The 16,572-nt window shown below is 44.9% G+C and overlaps 1 protein-coding gene across 25 annotated transcripts in view; it reads left to right on the top strand.

Moving 5' to 3' along the window:
- The window catches only part of SPECC1 (sperm antigen with calponin homology and coiled-coil domains 1), a 283,675-nt gene that overhangs the window by 185,598 nt on the left and 81,505 nt on the right, over positions 1 to 16,572 (top strand). For all 25 annotated transcript variants that reach the window (XR_011423520.1, XR_011423521.1, XR_011423522.1 and 22 more), the window contains 3 exons: positions 11,465 to 11,672; positions 15,396 to 15,469; positions 15,869 to 16,047. Coding sequence is in view for 18 of the 25 variants with exons in the window: in XM_070228265.1 (XP_070084366.1) it covers positions 11,465 to 11,672; positions 15,396 to 15,469; positions 15,869 to 16,047 (461 nt within the window). In the remaining 7 variants the exon portion in view is untranslated. The remainder of the gene's footprint in view (positions 1 to 11,464; positions 11,673 to 15,395; positions 15,470 to 15,868; positions 16,048 to 16,572) is intronic.

The following is a 16,572-nucleotide window of genomic DNA, read 5'->3' as shown; positions in this document are numbered from 1 at the left end:
TGAGGTCCTCCCTCAGTCCCTCATCTGTCTCTTTGGTATTTCTGTTGGCCTTGCATTAAATATATGTGTCATTGAGAAATAATTTGGCATCTTAAAACGATAGCTTATTTTTTTCTGATTGTAAAATTATATATTCATTACAGAAGGTTTAGAAAATACAGATAAGTATAAAGAAAATAAATATTACTTTTAATCTCACCACTTGGAGAAAAACACTGCTAACGTTTTTCTATATGTTTTTTCAGATGTTTTCCCAGTTTATGCACGTTTGGGCATGCATGCAAACTTGTATTGACATGATTACAATATTTAATCTTCCTATTCAGAAGAATAGAGTATGTCACTCCACATTCCATGAATACAGAGACCCAGTTGGATTAGCTTATCACTTATACTGTTAATCTATTTCTGTCTAATTTGTTTCTACTTTCATCTTTATTCTTTTATCCTGCTTTTTGTACATTTCCTTGGTTTCTTCCGAGTTTCTTGAGTAAAATTTTTTGATCATTTGTCCTTTCTTGATTGACAATGAAAGCATTTAAAGGTATGAATTTGCCCTTTATTATAGTTTTGTCTAAATGAGGACAGTAAAATCTAGAATTTTCTGGGATAAACTAAGTCTAATTTGGAGAAAAAGAAAAAGTGTTTCATTCTCTGTAGAGTCCAAGGTACGATACATGTTTTAAATCAAGCTGTTAATTATATTATTCATATATTCCATATCTTTGTGTATTGCTTACTGATTAGAATTACCAAATACTTGACAGTAGGTCGAAAAAGGTCCTAGCTAGTCTTTTGAGGTAAGAGTCTTAGGTAAAATGTGTGAGGCAGGACATCACCTAGAGTTTCATATGTATCGAGATCCTAGGTCTGTGATTTTGTGCTGTCTTATGTGTCTGTCATTGCAGCAAAGTTGTAACTTGTACTAATCATCCTGCCCGTTTCTATTACTGTAGAAAAAGTAAAGCCCACATCTCGTAGGCTGACTGCTAGCTTATTGTAGCCCCACTGCAGAATGTCGGCTAATCCACCAGCAACCGTGAATTCCAACGATCAGATGTAGGGACTCATGCCCACAGGAAACAGGAGCACTTTTAGCACAGAACTGTAATGAAGGATGTAGAGGGCAGGGCTGACACCTGGAAAGCCTGGGACCTCCTCACGTGGCTAGTGGTTAATTTTGTGGCCTTGGGCGGCCCCTTTCCATTGTACGGTGTGGAATAGAAGCGCAGTGGTGGACGGATCCTTGTTTGAAGGGAGTGCTTTCAACATTTCGTCATTAAGGATGTCTGTTGTAGCATTTGCTGTGTACCTTTTATTAAGTTATGCAAGTATTTTGCTAAGAAGCATTTTGCTTTATTTGCTTGTTTTTAAAAAAAGGATGGAGGGGCCGGCCCTGTGGCCGAGTTAAGTTCACGCGCTCTGCTTTGGCGGCCCTCGGTTTCTCCGGTTTGAATCCTGGGTGCGGACATAGCACCGCTTATCAGGCCACGCTGAGGTGGCATCCCACATGCCACAACTAGAAGGACCCACGACTAGAACATACAGCTAGGTACTGGGTGGATTTGGGGAGAAAAAGCGAAAACAAACAAACAAAAGATTGCCAACAGTTAGCTCAGGTGCCAATCTTAAAAAAAGGGATGGAGATCCAATTTTTCTACGTCTACGGTAGATCTTACACATTTGTAACCTCTGCACTGCATGAGAAAATCTGTTATTGTAATTCATCTCATTAACAAATTAGAGGAGAAAAACCGTTATGATGACATAAAAACTGTAAGATCACAGCAGATGTACAAGATACAGTATAGGTCTCATACAGCACGTTTGAGCTCTCCATTCATCCTCTCTGATTCTTAGCAGGAGACGGATGTTATGAGAAAAGAGCAAAATAACCTATTTAGTACAAAGAGGCAGTGCCAAACTCTCCTATGATCTAATAGGTTTAGTAAATCTATATAAGTTTCCGGTTTAGATAAGTTGCTTAAGTGACTCAGATGCTGTTTGACGAGCCTGAAAAGCCTTAAAATGTACTTTTTTTGGTCCAGGGTGGATCTGTTCCTCATACAGTAAGTGGAAAATTGGTAGGACATTTACAGTAATTGTGTGACTGTTTTGTAGGCTTTTTCTTCCTCTCGTTTCTTTGTCTTCAGCTGTTGGCTGATATCTCCATTCTTTTCAGCTTCTCCGATATCCACCGTGTACATTTTGCTGGCAGCTGAATGTGTGATTCTAGAACACAGCGCTGCACTGCTCTGAGGAGGGGTCTGATCTCCAGCGTCCTGCAGTCTCCTCCTGTCAGCCGCACGTGTGCCGCCCCAGCTGGCAAGCACTGTAGTTCATGGGGTCATTGTTTTCCAGACTATGATGCAATCTAGGTTTACGTTTTTTGACTTTGAAGTTTTCTGTCATTTGGTATCTTGATTTCAAGTTAGAGAATTTTTATAAGGCTTGAAACCTAGAAGAAAATACTGGTTTTTTTCTTCCTGAGGTTGAAAGCTTATCGGGAAGCTTAGCCTATAACTCAGCTTTAGGTATCCTTAGATTTTTAGTTTTTTCTGCAGAAACACGAGCATCTCTTCCAGAGGAGTAAGGAGATTGTAAAGAAACACTTGCTGTGAGTGGTTGGGGAAAACTCGAGGTGAAAGAATCATTGTGTGACCAGCTTGGTCACCAGGCCAAACTAATTAGGGTAGCTGCTGGCCACAAATGGCAAGACCAGGATTTGAGAGAAAGACGTGGCTGGTACATGATCCTGTAGCCACGACTGCAGAATAGGACTCCATGAAGGACTGGCGAGATCTTGGAACCTGGTGGCCCATGCGGATGCCCAGGTGATGCTTTGGTCTGTAAGAAACAGAAACCCCTACTGTCAGTGGCCCAAGCTGACAGACGTCTGTTCACCGTGCTCCATAATCAGAAGTCGGGAGGTAGGCAGTTAGCAGCCGTGGTCCAGGGGCTGCATAATGTCAAGGCTCTGCACTGGCAGCTCTATTATTCCCTCCACCCTCCTGCCACAGGTGCAGGTGAGCACCGTGTCTTCAGCATCTTATCCCCACAGTCCTGACAGGCAGGAGGCTTGGCCTCTCCCCAGATACCTCAGTCCTATTGGGGAAAACATTTTCCCCCAGAGCACCCTTAGCAGCTTTCCCTTTATTTCTGGTCAGAACTGGGCCACACACCATCTCCCAGCCCACCTTCCTCGAAATCACAAGATCACAGCCTGATTCTTGAACAAAGTTGGAATTCTTAGTAAGAAAAAAAAGGGGAATGGCTTTTGGGTAGGTAAGAAGACCCTTTGCCATAGCCTCTCCCAGGACTGCACACATTCGCGTCTCCCCACTCCCATCCTTTCTCCTAAACGTGTGAAGCCTTCAGCAGTTTCCCATTGCACCGAACACTTCATGTGATGCACAGTTTGCCTTCTGCTACACCTCCAGCCTTAGTCCCGTCACCCTCCCCGCCCAGACCAGCCAGGTCCAGTTCTTGCCAGGTGTTTGTTGTTTGTTCTTGGAGGGGAGAGCTCTGCTTTAGGTCTCAACCAGGGTGTCACTCCTTCAGAGAAGCCTTCGGCTCTGTGGGGTCATTGTCTCATGGACTCAACAGGCTGTACCGTCGCAGATCAGCTAGGATCACTTGTGGGAAACCTCCTTGTCCGTCCCGGCCCCTCGAGGGGCTCAGAAGTGCTGGTGAATCTGTCAGTAGAGTTGAGGGACTTAGGGACCACTTCCCCTGCGTGAATCATGGACTGAATACTGTTGGCAGAGTTGGTGAAGACCGAGTTTTTAGACTGAAAACATGAAAATTTCAGTGATCTTCAGGTAGGACACTTTCCCCCATTCTCTCCAGTACCTTTGGCTGACGACAGTGTATCAGCTCTCTTGGTGAAACAGAGTCCTGTGACTTCAGGCTGGGAAGAAGGCCTGTGAGAAACTTGTGTACACAGAGCCTGTTTCCCAGCTCTCCCGTGGAAGTCAGGAGGGGGCGTCAGGCAGCTCGGGAAGGGCCTGCGGGCTCTTCACCTGGAAGCCTTTAAGGCAGGCCAGTTGCCTCCGGAGCTTTGCCACAGACCCCAGCCCTGTTTTGCAGAGCTTGAAGCCTACTGTGTGCCAGGAGCTGGAGCTTAGGAAGATTCAACTATAAAGCCAGAATGCCCGTCCTCCTTTATTTGGTTAGATATCGCAGTCGCGTGGCCCACACACCCAGCAGTCACATGTTGGCATGACTCCCCGCCTCCCGCCTGGTAGAGCTCTGCGCTTCAAGGTGTGTGAAGGGGCGGGGGGGGAGACCTGAACCTGAGGGTCTGGCAAAGAGCTGAACTGATGTTTCAGTAAGGGTGGTCTTGCCACTGGGACCAGAACAGCTGAATCTGTGCTCAGCTCCCTCCTTTCCCTGTAGTTCACAAGAGGGGGGGCCGCTGCTTCTGTGACCCTGGTGTCACCTCTGCCTTTGGGGGTTTCTCTGCTGACCCCCTTTCCCTCCTGAGAGACCCATTTTCCTCTTTACATGTGTTAATACCGTTCGTGAGGTTTGGACTGAGCACCATTCTCTTTCTTTAACTTGACCTTAGGGCTTCCTCTGAAGCCTAGTGTCGCCCCAGCGCTGGTCGCTTCTGGGTGAGATCTTGGGAAGCACTTTGTGAGCACTCACCGCCCCGGCTTTGGAGGGTCCTAGAGAGTCCCCAAAGTGAAATACAGATTTTTCACCCTCTTCTTTTAAGTTTTCCATAGCAACAGTGTAAACTAAACTAGCATATTCTCCTCTCCCTTGGGAGGGCAGCATCGCAAAAAAAAACAGTTCAGATTTAGGCCAGTATGAATGAAACATGCCTCTCCATCAGCAGGTGTCTTCAGAACAGCCGGGCATTAAGTAGGAGGAGTTTTGGAGCAGCCAAGTCGGATGTAAAAGCAAACGGAACAGAAATAACACAAATTTTTACTGGTGGTAGAGTTACCCAAGCAGTCATTCCAAATGTATTTACTTTCGTACTATATGTAATATTAACACTGTGACTTCTTCCACATGTTAGGTATCCAGTAAATACTTGTTGAATGAATGAGTGTCAAAGAAACTTGCAACAGAATTAGAAGAGAAGCTGCTGTAATCATATCAATATGTTAGAAAACACAGTTTATCATTGTATTTTAATGACATCTAGTATTTTAGTGCTTTTTATGTTTAGGCACTCTTACTGCCTTTAGATCATTTAATCTCATTCAATCATCATAATTTTATGCTGTTGATACTGTCATCTAATTTTTTTCAGTTGAGGAAACTGCTGCAGAGAATGGTTACTTGGCTAGTTAAGTAATCCAATGCCAGGATTGAAAGTTGGGTCTGACCCCAGAACTCTTATTCTTAATTACTTATTTGTACTGCTTTTTGGTTACGTGAAAATAAAGAAGAAAGAGAAAAACCTTTAAAGCAGACCTAAGGACACTGATCAAAAGGCCAGAGCCTTTTGGTTTGAAGAAAGCAATCTTTCAAGTCTTGATGAACTAGGAGAATTTTGCTTGATTATAACACATAGAGAAATTCACAGTGAAAACCTGAGTCATCGGGACACGTCCTTTTGTTTGCTTTACAACCTGATTCTTGAGGGGAGTGGGAGTTCACCAGGTGAGTTAGTAGGGGCGGGGACAGTGGGAATGTTGCAGGAAGAGAACAGCAAGTTCTCTGGCCAGAAAGCTGGGCCGATCAAGGAAGTGCTGCAGATGGTTTATGATGGCTGGAGTCACAGGTGGTGACCCGGAGCGGGGAGGAGACCGCCCGTCAAGCGGCTTGAATTTTATCCTCAAGGCAGTGGGAGTCTCTGGAGAAGATTTTTTTTTAATAACAGCTTTATTGAGATACAATTCACATAAAGTGTACAAGTCAGTGGTTTTGTTATATTCACAGAGTTGTGCTGCCATCACCACAATCAATTTTAGAACATTTTTATCACCCCATAAAGAAACCCCATACCCATTAGCAGTCACTCCCCAAAACTCCCCCCTCAGCCCCTGGCAAGCACTAAGCTACGTCCTCTCCCTATGGATTGGCCTATTCTGGACATGTCATCTAAATAGAATCATATGCTGTGTGGGCCTTTTGTGTCTGGATTCTTTTACTTCATAGTGTTTTCAGGGTTCATCCATGTTGCAGCATGAACCAGTGTTTCATTACTACCTGTAGCTGAATAATTTTCCATTGAGTGGATGGACCACGTTTTGTTTACCCATTCAGCAGGTGATGGACATTTGAGTTGTTTCTACCTTTTGGCTATTGTGAGTACTGTTGCCCTGAACATTTGTGTATAGATTTTTGTGTAAATATGTGTTTTCCTGTCTCTTGGTTATATGCCGAGGATTTGAGTTGCTGGGTCTTATGGTAATTATATTTAACTTTTCGAAAAACTGCCAAACTGTTTTCCAAAGTGGCTGCTCCATTTTACGTTCCCACCAGCAATGTGTGAGGGTCCCAGAATATCTCCACATGCTTGCCAACACTTGTTGTTTTCCATTTTTAAAAAATTTTTACTATAGTCATCCTAGTGGGTGTGATGTAGGATCTCATTGTGGTTCTGTTTTGCGTTTCCCAGCGACTAATCACGTTGAGAATTTTTTCATCTGCTTATCGGGCATCTGTATGTCTCTGGAGAAACGTCTGTTTAGATCCTTTACCCGTTTTTTAAATTGCAGTATTTGTCTTGTTGTTTTGAGTTGTAGGAGTTCTTTATATATTCTTATCAGATACATGATTTGCAAATATTTTCTCCCATTCTTTGGATTATCTTTTTACTGTATTGATAGTTTCCTGTGAGGCCTGAAAGTTTTTAATTTTGATGAAATCCAATTTACCTTCTTTTCTTTTTTGTTACTTGTGCTTTTGGTCTGAAGAAATTGAAGTGGGATTTACAGGATCACATTTGCCGTTTAGAAAGATTACTTTGGCCACAGTTAAGCGAGAAAGAATGAAGGACTGAACGGGGTCGGGTAGGAGGGAGGACATGGGCTGGAAAGACGCTTAGGAAGTAGGCTCAGTAGGGTTTGGCGACCTCACATTGGGGCTGTGCAGGAAAGAGGGGGTTCCGTTCATTCACAGATCTCTAGCTTGTGTGGCTGGATGTGTGGTTGCGCTGTTTACTGAGAGGGACCATAGGACATGGAGAGGGTTTGAGGAAGGACAGTTGCCAAGTGGATGTGCGAATAGTGGAGCCAGAAACGTCCAGTCCTGCAAGCCAGGCTGCCCTCAGAACCTGCTGATCCAGCCACACACAAATCCTCAGGTCAAAGTGCCTCCAAGGCTGGGTGCCACCTCTCTTCTTTTGCCTACATTCTGTCTCCCTTTGCTCCTCTGGTATCTTTAGAAGCAGTAAAAATGTGGATAACCAGGATGTTCTCCTACTCATGCATTTTACACTTGCCGAGGTTTGCAAAGAGTCTCAACAACGTCAGGGGAGAACATGTTATTGAAGATGGGTAGGTAGGATTCTTAACTTCTTTTTACCGTTCTCTGCCCTTGTAGATGATCTTTATTCATTGTAGTCAGATTGTCTAGTGGTAAAACCTCACGGCCATTTGTTCATTTCCCGTGGAAGAGAATCTGGGTGTGTCTGTGGCACCACTTCACCCAGCACAGAATGCTCTCTAATACCTGCAGTGGGTGGGGGTACACTTGCAGGGCCCCGCCGAGGACTGAAACACTCCTTCCCCCAGCTGCAGGGGAGTGATGGCTGCTGGCTGCCCAGCTTGAGTCCCCCTCCAGGACTTGCCCTCTGCAAGGAGAGCTGCCTTGCCAAAGGGTCCACCTTCCCAAGGGTAGCTGCACCCAGTGGCTAGTCCATTGTGGTGGGGAGGGATACAGGCCCAGGCTCTTGCTTCAGTTTGGGACAACTCTGATGGGCATCCTAGGTGCAGGGGTGCCTGTGGGATTGGCTGAGGCCTTTGCTGTGCCTGCCTTGCAGCTCCTCTTTTCCTGCCTAGTCTTGCTCCCTTCACTCTCCTACGAGTGTGGATCCCCAGAACGCTCCTCAGTACACTTCCTGCATGCACATCCCCATCTCACAGTCTGTTTCCCTGGGAACCAGATGTGAGACAATACCTTTTCCTCACTTTCAGTGTCTGGCGGGCCAGAGGAAAGGTGGTGACACTTGCCCAGATTCTAGCCTGGTCTGTCTCAGAGCTGCCTGCCATTCCCTGCATCCTGCTCCCAGCAGGTACGTGACAAGGCACTGGAGGAGCAGTGCCTGCAGGAGAGTCCTGAATGGTCTTTGCTGCCATCTGCCTTTGGTGGCTGTCAGAGCTTCGAGGACAGCTTCACTGCTCCCTCTCTAGGGAGGACTGGTGCTCCGGGGAAATTCATTTGAATCTATCTGTAGCGCAATCCCACACACCCCATTTCTGGACAAGGTTGGTTTTTGAAGATGAGAGGTGCTTGGAATGCATGAAAGTGATTTCTTAAAGGGAAACATTGGAAAGCACACTGCTGGGTGTCTGATAGCGCAGTTCTTGAACTGAGAGACACTAGACTCAAAAGAACAGGCCAGCAGCAGGCCAGTGATGTGGAAGACGACCTAGAACTAAGACCCGTCAGAGTACAGGGGGTTCGTCTTAGCCACTTGACAAATTGGATTGTTCTTTGCAAATGGTTTAATTTCTCCCTTTCTCCGTTTGTTGATCTGTAAAATGAATATAAAAATACCTGCATGTTATTACTTAGCAAGCCCACAGGGGAAGAAGTTGTGAAGTTACTTAAGGGTTTGTTTGTTTTTTTAAATAAAAGAGCTTTCTGGAATATACTGCTAAACTTGAGAGAATGATTCCAAAATCAAGAAAGAAGAATGAAATCTGTAATTTGAAACAGTATGTTGATTTGGTTTACCTACCCCACCAGCCCGCAGCCCACGCTGCAGTGGCCCCCAACCCCTGCGCTTACCATTTGGTGCTTGTGATCATGATGAGCCAACACATACGAAGTAAAGGGGGTCAGAGCCTCCAAGAAGCCAGCAGCCTTAGCTGCACACAGAGACCTTCCTCAGGGCGCTCAACCTTTCTGTTACCTGGTTACGTCCCCGGTTTTACTCCTGACCCACACTAGGCCCAGCCAAGTAACGTCCAGGTGAGCAGCCCTCAGCCTGAGGGTTCCAGCCAGCTCTGCAGAAAGCCACGGTCTGATTCTGGATGCAAGACTCACAAGCGACCTTCTGTTGCTGCTTTTCAAGGGCTGTCAGACGTCAACTTTCTAGCATCTAAAATGCAGCCTCTTTTCTCCTTAAGAGTGATCTTCTGTTTATTAAAGGACCTATTATAAGATATAAGACTTTTGGTCTTTCCCACATGTTGTAATTTTCTTGGACCTGTATTATTATCTAATACTGTATGCTCTAAGACCTAAGGCAATTAGGAGAGAAATAATAACTTTTATTGAGTTTTTACCATGTGCCAAGCACTGTGATAAACTCAAAATGCCTTATTTCATTTAATTGTTCAGATGACGAAACCGAGGCAGAGAGATTAAGGAACACAGGGCTTGGTTTGTTAGAAGTGATGTTTATTTAAACTCTGGCAGTCCGGCTCCAGGTCCGCACCCTTAGCCATTTTGATGTACCACAGCAGCCTTCAGACTTTGAGCGCAGCCTACAATGATGTATTTTATATTGCAGTATAGAGCCATATACCTTTATAGTTGAAACACAAGCTTCACTGAACAGTGCTCACCCTTAACCTAGGCCGTGTGCTCTGGTCCTTTCCCGTGCTGTTCTCTGTCTTTGTATTCCCTCCCTCCTTCCCTTCCTTCCTTATTGAAAAACAGTGCAATACTGCCTTCTAATATTTCCTTATTCATTCATCAGATATTTATTAGGTGCCTCTTATGTGTCTGACTGTGTTGGGACCAGGGATACAGTGGCGAAGAAAGCAGACAGGCTCCCTGTCCCCATAGAGCTTTACAACTGGAAGGTTTTGCACATTAAATGCAGTTGGAAAAAAAATTTATTTTTTAAAGATTGGCACCTGAGCTAACAACTGTTGCCAATCCTTTTTTTTCCTGCTTTTTCTCCCCAAATCCCTCCAGTATATACTTGTATATTTCTTTTTAGTCGTGGGTCCGGCAAGTTGTGGCATGTGGGACGCCACCTCAGTGTCACCTGATGAGCAGTGCTGTGTCCGCGCCCAGGATCCGATCCGGTGAAACCCTGGGCCGCCGCAGTGGAGCACGCGAACTTACCCACTCAGCCACAGAGCCGGACCCCAAAATTCCTATTGTATATGGAGATCCTTCCCCTCAAAATCTAGGCAGAAATCTGTTAACTATCAAGCTTACATTACCGGTAAATATACAGCTGTTTAGTAACATGAATTAAAGGACTATAGAAAAGGGGCATAGTTCATAATAATATTTAGGATATTCAGACAATAGAACACTATGCAGCATTTAAAGTAATGACCTGGAACCAAGTGTATCAATATGGATACGTCTCAAAAACAGTTAAAAACAAGTTACAAATGTATAGTAAGCATAGTATATACGAAACAAAAGCATATTACCATATAATACAGTGCAGTATATAATATGTTACATTACACAAGCATATACAGTATAATATCATTTGTGTAAAAATTTTTAAAAATCCAGAACAGTACTGTGTATTGTCATGGGCACATACATATATTGTAAAAGTGAAAACCAGTTCAAGGATCGACCACCCGCCAGCTTTGGGAGGATGTATGTTACTCTCTGGGGTCAGAGCGAAGATTTCAGACTTTAACAAATCCTGTTAAAGTAAAAAGACTGAGCAAATGTGGCAAAAATTTGACCACTGTCTGTTAGGGTACGTGGTTATCTCGTCACTTCTGGTGTTTTTCTGTATAGTATCTAAGATGCTTAATGATTAAAAATTGAAAAGGTGGAATGAGTGACTGCTCTGCCACTTTTCCGTGTCTGGTGCATGCCCATTTCTATGTTCTGTGCCTTCAGCCTGCGTTCTCTGTTGCATTAATGTTGTGTTCCTCTAAAGATACACTGTAACCACAAGTACTTTATGGCTAGAGATTTGGGGTTTGCAGGGGATCTGTCAGGTCTCAGGGGCCTTGTTCCTGGATGTCCAGCAGAGGGCGCTGCTCCCTAGCAGATGTGCAGCGGGCATCCTCACTCAGGCAGCCGGGCCGGCTCTCATGGTGCAGTGTCGGAGCCTTCCAGCCAAGCGCTGTTCCACCCTGGTGCAGGAGAGAAAGGTATATAAGCACACGCAGCTTTCTTTATGACGTAGGAAGGGGCACAGAATCCATCCATTTGGCCTGTTACATACATCATATTTCTCTGAATATTTGTCGCCTTGGCTATTTCTGAGGCTAAGAATAGAGAAATGACACCATGTACGGCACGTTCCGAGAGCTTCCTTTGCTGCTGCGATGATGGGCCCAATGCTGATGTGTGGGGAACTTTTTCCTGTTAAATTGACCAGGGAACCTTCCTTTTATTCTAGGTGGAAAAGGATTATTCTTACTTGAAGGAGCTATGTGATCATCAAGCAGAACAGCTGAGCCGAACCAGCCTAAAACTGCAAGAGAAAGCATCCGAGAGTGATGCAGAGATTAAAGACATGAAGGAGACCATATTTGAATTGGAAGATCAGGTGGAACAGCATCGAGCTGTCAAGTTACATAATAATCAGCTCATCAGCGAGCTAGAAAGTAAGTGCAGTCAGAGCCTGAAACGTGGATCAGGAGCGAGTGGGACACAAAGGAAACCACAGCGGTGGGTGGCTGGGAGGGCATGTGAGAATGTTTATGAAAAGTCTTCCTTCTGAGGGTTCTGTAATGTCCTAGGAAGAATGGCAATTAAGAACGACAGAATAATTAATCTCTTAAGCTAAGTGGAAAACTGGGTGAGGTAGAAGAAAAGACTGTTGAATGAGAATCAACAGTATGGGGTGATTGTGAAAAAGCAAACATTTTGGAGTGTTAGGTGTACTGTGTGTGAGCCACACTGCTGACCACATACATCAGGTATTGACAATGTGTTGTCTTTTGGATCTGATGGATGGAAAGACGGTTGACAGATGGTCGGACTGATTCGAACAGTGTGTGCTCATGGTCTCAGGGAGAAAACGATTCCAGCATGTGTCCCATTGATGGGAGAATATCAAATAACTTAGAGATTTTGGCCACTTCATTACTGAAGAGGCATCAGTATATGGCTAATTTATGAACTCATTGTTTGCTTTGAATAGGGAAAGACATTTTTAAAAGAGGTTAAACATTGCCTGCTTTGTCCAAATAAGCCTTATCAAATTATCACAGCTAATGTTTTTGGCTTTTGTCACAAAAGAATGAATGCACAGAGCTTTTAGTGACACTAGCCATTGCTAAAAACAGCATAGTCAGTTAGTTGCCTGAAAAGTTACACAACATGTACAGCCCTTCCTGATTATTCGTGGAATCCATATTTGCAAATTCACTTGCCAAAATTTATTTGTAACCCCCAAATCAGTACTCGCAACACTTCCGCAGTCATTCACAGACATGTGCAGGCGAAGAAAAATTCGGGTCTCCAGAGCTCATGCCCCGCTCGGGCCAAACAAGGTGATGCTCCGCCACCTTTTTTTTTTTTCTTTTTTTCGTTTTCTAAAGATTTTATTGTTTTTCCTTTTTTCTCCCCAAAGCTCCCTGGTACATAGTTGTATATTCTTAGTTGTGGGTCCTTCTAGTTGTGGCATGTGGGATGCTGCCTCAGCATGGCTTGCCAAGCAGTGCCATGTCTGCACCCAGGATCCGAACTGGCGAACCCTGGGCCGCTGAAGTGGAACATGCGCACTTAACCTCTGCACCCCCTGGCCGGCCCCTTCCACCTTCTTGTTTCAGCTCTCATGCTGTAAACAAGTTTCTCCACAGTTTATTTAGTGCCACATATTTTGCATTTTTGAGCTTTTTGTTGATGGTTTCATTGTTTAAAATGGCCCCCAAGTGTAGTCCTGAAACGCTGTCTTGTGTCCCTAGCCGCAGGAAAGCTGTGATCTGCCTTATGGAGAAAATACACGTGTTAGATAAGCTCTGTTCAAGCACGAGTTACGGTGCTGTTGGCCGTGAGTTCACGGTTAGTGAATCAGCAGTGTTCATTGAATCGTTCAGTGTTGAAACTTCTGAGAAAAGAAGAGGAACTTCACCGATCTGTATATGAGACTGCTCCAGAAGGTGCTGACATAAAGTCCAGGGTGCATGATGAAGCTGTAGAAAACATGGAAAAGCAGCTCAATTTGTGGATTCATTAGATGACGGCCGATTGAAAAAAAATGTAGTGGACAGCATTGTTGTGAAGCCAAAAACCAGAGAAATTTACGGTCACATTTCCCAGGGTCAGGAAAGTGTTAAACCCTTCTCAGCTAGTGCTGACTGGCTGGCATGGTTCAAAAGGCCACACAGCTGAGAAAAGTTTAAAACTTGCAAGTGAGGCAGGTTCTGCAGATGAGGAGGCCAGGGAAGAGTTTCTTCTGAGTGTCACGCAGGAAAAGTTACGTGGGCGAGCAGGTTTCCGGCACTAATTGGACGGGCTTTTTTTACAAGGACCTTTGCAAACGAACCTTTGTAATGCACACAGCATTTTGTTTGATGAAAATGTTGTGACCAGAGGCTCGCGGGAACCTAACCCTGTTATTTCCTGTAGGAGCTACAGTTCAGTATTTGCTAATTCGGTGTGCATGTCAACTTTATGTAACTACTACAAATAATGACAACTGACTGTGTGTTCTACACTTTGATTGATGGGTTAGTGTCAGAGTTCCATTGTTCGTTAGACGTGACATGCAGTGGAAGTGTAGAACGTGGGCATTCAGTGTCAGTGTCATTCAGACTGTTCTCGATAGTCATGCTTTAGAATACAACAGAAAAACCCAGCTGCCATTGTCATGTATATTTCCAGACACAGTGCCATAGAGAAGAGTTTTGTTTTTGTTTTTGTGATATATTGCTGTTGAGAATTTGGCTGTGTTGTCCCCAAATCCTTAAAGGTCAGCACAGACACACCAAGGAAGCCAACATGTAATTAATGTCCAGAGCCAATGTCAGGCCCACTCCCTGTGGTTATAGCATAATATATCCAAGATTGAAAATAACACAGACCGTGCGTCTTTGGAGAAGCTTTTTAACTTCTGTCAGGGATGTTAAGGTATTATTAAGATGTCTTTTCACTAGGAGATCCAGGGACACACAAATCCAGCCCGAGACCAGTCACTCTTCCCCATAAGATCTTTGAGAGAAGGGGACAGAAAAATGAAAAGGAGTGTTTTCTTCTTCTGCAGCATTGACCTCACACACAAATTCTCAGGCCCCACGTGCTGAATTAGAACCTCTGGGGAAGGACCTGACCATGTGTTGTTGTTTTTAAAGCTTCTCTGGTAATTCTGATTCATATGCTTAATAGACAACTACTGGTCTGGAATGGATCATGGAGAACCACTGAAGAATTTTAACTAGGTAATGGATGTAATCAGATTTAAATGGAAATGACTGTTAGCAGCTTGGAGAGAATTGGAGGCAGAGAGAGTGAGAGACTGAAGACGTTTCTAATTGGGGAGAGGTAGTCAAGTCGTCTGTGGAGCTGTTAAGATTCACATCCCCCAGATCCTGGCTACCCTTGGAGATTCAGATTCCATGGGTCAGAGTCTAGGGCTTGAACATCTGCTCTTTCAAAAAGCTTCGCAAGTGGTTCTGAGGTTTAACTGCGATTAAGAACCACAACTCTAGAAACTGGGCTAAAGGCACAATAGTAGTAACCAGTCATATCATCTGTTATACAAAAGCTCTCTACCTCACAATGGTAGAGGCCCTTCAGGACGATTGTGTGTGAATTTCAGGGAAGCCAAGAGTAAATGTAGTAAGGGTGAGTGGCTGTTTAGATCTCTTCCCATGGTGCTACATGGTTGTACAACCCGTCATCTGAGGGTGTAATCTAACTAAATAACACTTATTTTCCAAATCATCCCATTTTCTATCTTGGCAGAACCTTCTGCTTCTAGCTCCCCATTTTTAGGGTGCTAAGAATGGAATTTATAGTAGAATGGATGGATTTTAAAGCCCGTTATAGGGGACGGCCCAGTAGTTAAGTTTGCACGTTCCGCTTTGGTGGCCCGGGGTTCGCAGGTTCAGATCCTGGGTGCAGACATGGACCGCTTGACAAGCTGTGCTGTGGCAGGCATCCCACATATGAAGTAGAGGAAGATGCGCACGGATGTTAGCTCAGGGTCAGCCTTTCTCAGCAAAAAGAGGAGAATTGGCGGCAGATGTTAGCTCAGGGCTAATCTTCCTCAAAAAAAAAAAAAAGCCTGTTGCAGAATCTGGAGCTACTCGTTGCTCCCTGGCTTACCTTCTCCCAAGAGTCTTGCAACTTTTCCAACTCCCATCTGACTTGTTTATTTCTAGGCAATGTGATGAAGCTGGAAGAACAGAAGTCAGACCTGGAAAGGCAGCTCAAGACTCTGACTAAGCAGATAAAGGTGAGATGTGGCTACAGCAAGGGACAGGCAACCTTCTCCATCGTTTTACTGAAGCATACCCGTCTTAGGTTTGGAAACCTTTGAAAAATACCATGATTTCTCTCTCTAGTCTGCTTTCTCATAGTACATTTCCGTGGCATGGGCCCTGGAACCACAAATTAGTGTTGGCAGGAAGTAAAATTAAAGCAGCCATTCAGTTTCAGGATGGAGAACTCTGATAACACGAAGGTGTAATTCCCACCTGTGCCTTTTGCCGGTAGCGAGATACCATTAGAGCAGTGCTTCACTAAGTACACCCGGCCGGTCTTCTTGATGACCTACACGGGGGACCCTGGAGACCCTGCCCAGGTGCCAGCCCTGGCTGGCGTCTGACCTGGGTGTGGACTCTGGCATTTTCAGGAGGAGACCGAGGAGTGGAGGCGGTTCCAGGCGGACCTGCAGACTGCAGTGGTGGTGGCCAATGACATCAAGTGTGAGGCCCAGCAGGAGCTGCGCACTGTGAAGAGGAAGTTGCTGGAGGAAGAGGAGAAGAATGCCAGGCTGCAGAAGGAGCTGGGGGACATGCAGGGCCACAGCAGGTTGGTCACAAGTGGAGCTGCTCGTCCGTGATCTGATGGGCGCCTGCACAGTGCTTGGCTTCTCACTTAATTACCGTGCATGGGCCTTTATTGTCTAGAGATACGATGCTTTTGTGTCTCTCTGTGCCAGATTCTTCATGTCTTTTCTATGCTTACTCTATCTCTGCTGCCACCACTACGTGACTAGGAACCTTCCATCTAGTGCCCAGTCACTGCCATTGTCTGGCCTATGGTGATGGGAAAACTCTTCACTTTCATATGTACAAAAGTTCTGGCCAAGTCCCTCCTAGACTTAAAGAGTAGAAGTAATGTCTAGGAAGCTCCTTAACCTTTAGAGCTTATTAGTGCAGGGAGGCACACACTTCAGCAGGCAGCAGCCACACCTTCATAGGTCACTGTCAGGCAGTGGGAAAGCTGGGCTCGCTCCCAGATTCCTTCCTCCTGGCTCAGGGACATGCTTCTTTATTGGCAGCATCTGTGGGCTACTTCAAACTGTCGTTGAAATAACCCACTTTGTTAAAAAGG

This window comes from Equus caballus, chromosome 11 (assembly GCF_041296265.1).
Source record: "Equus caballus isolate H_3958 breed thoroughbred chromosome 11, TB-T2T, whole genome shotgun sequence".
Taxonomy (NCBI): Eukaryota; Metazoa; Chordata; class Mammalia; order Perissodactyla; family Equidae; genus Equus; species Equus caballus.
Note: the sequence above shows the minus strand (reverse complement) of the source record. Positions and strands in the feature narration are given on the sequence as shown.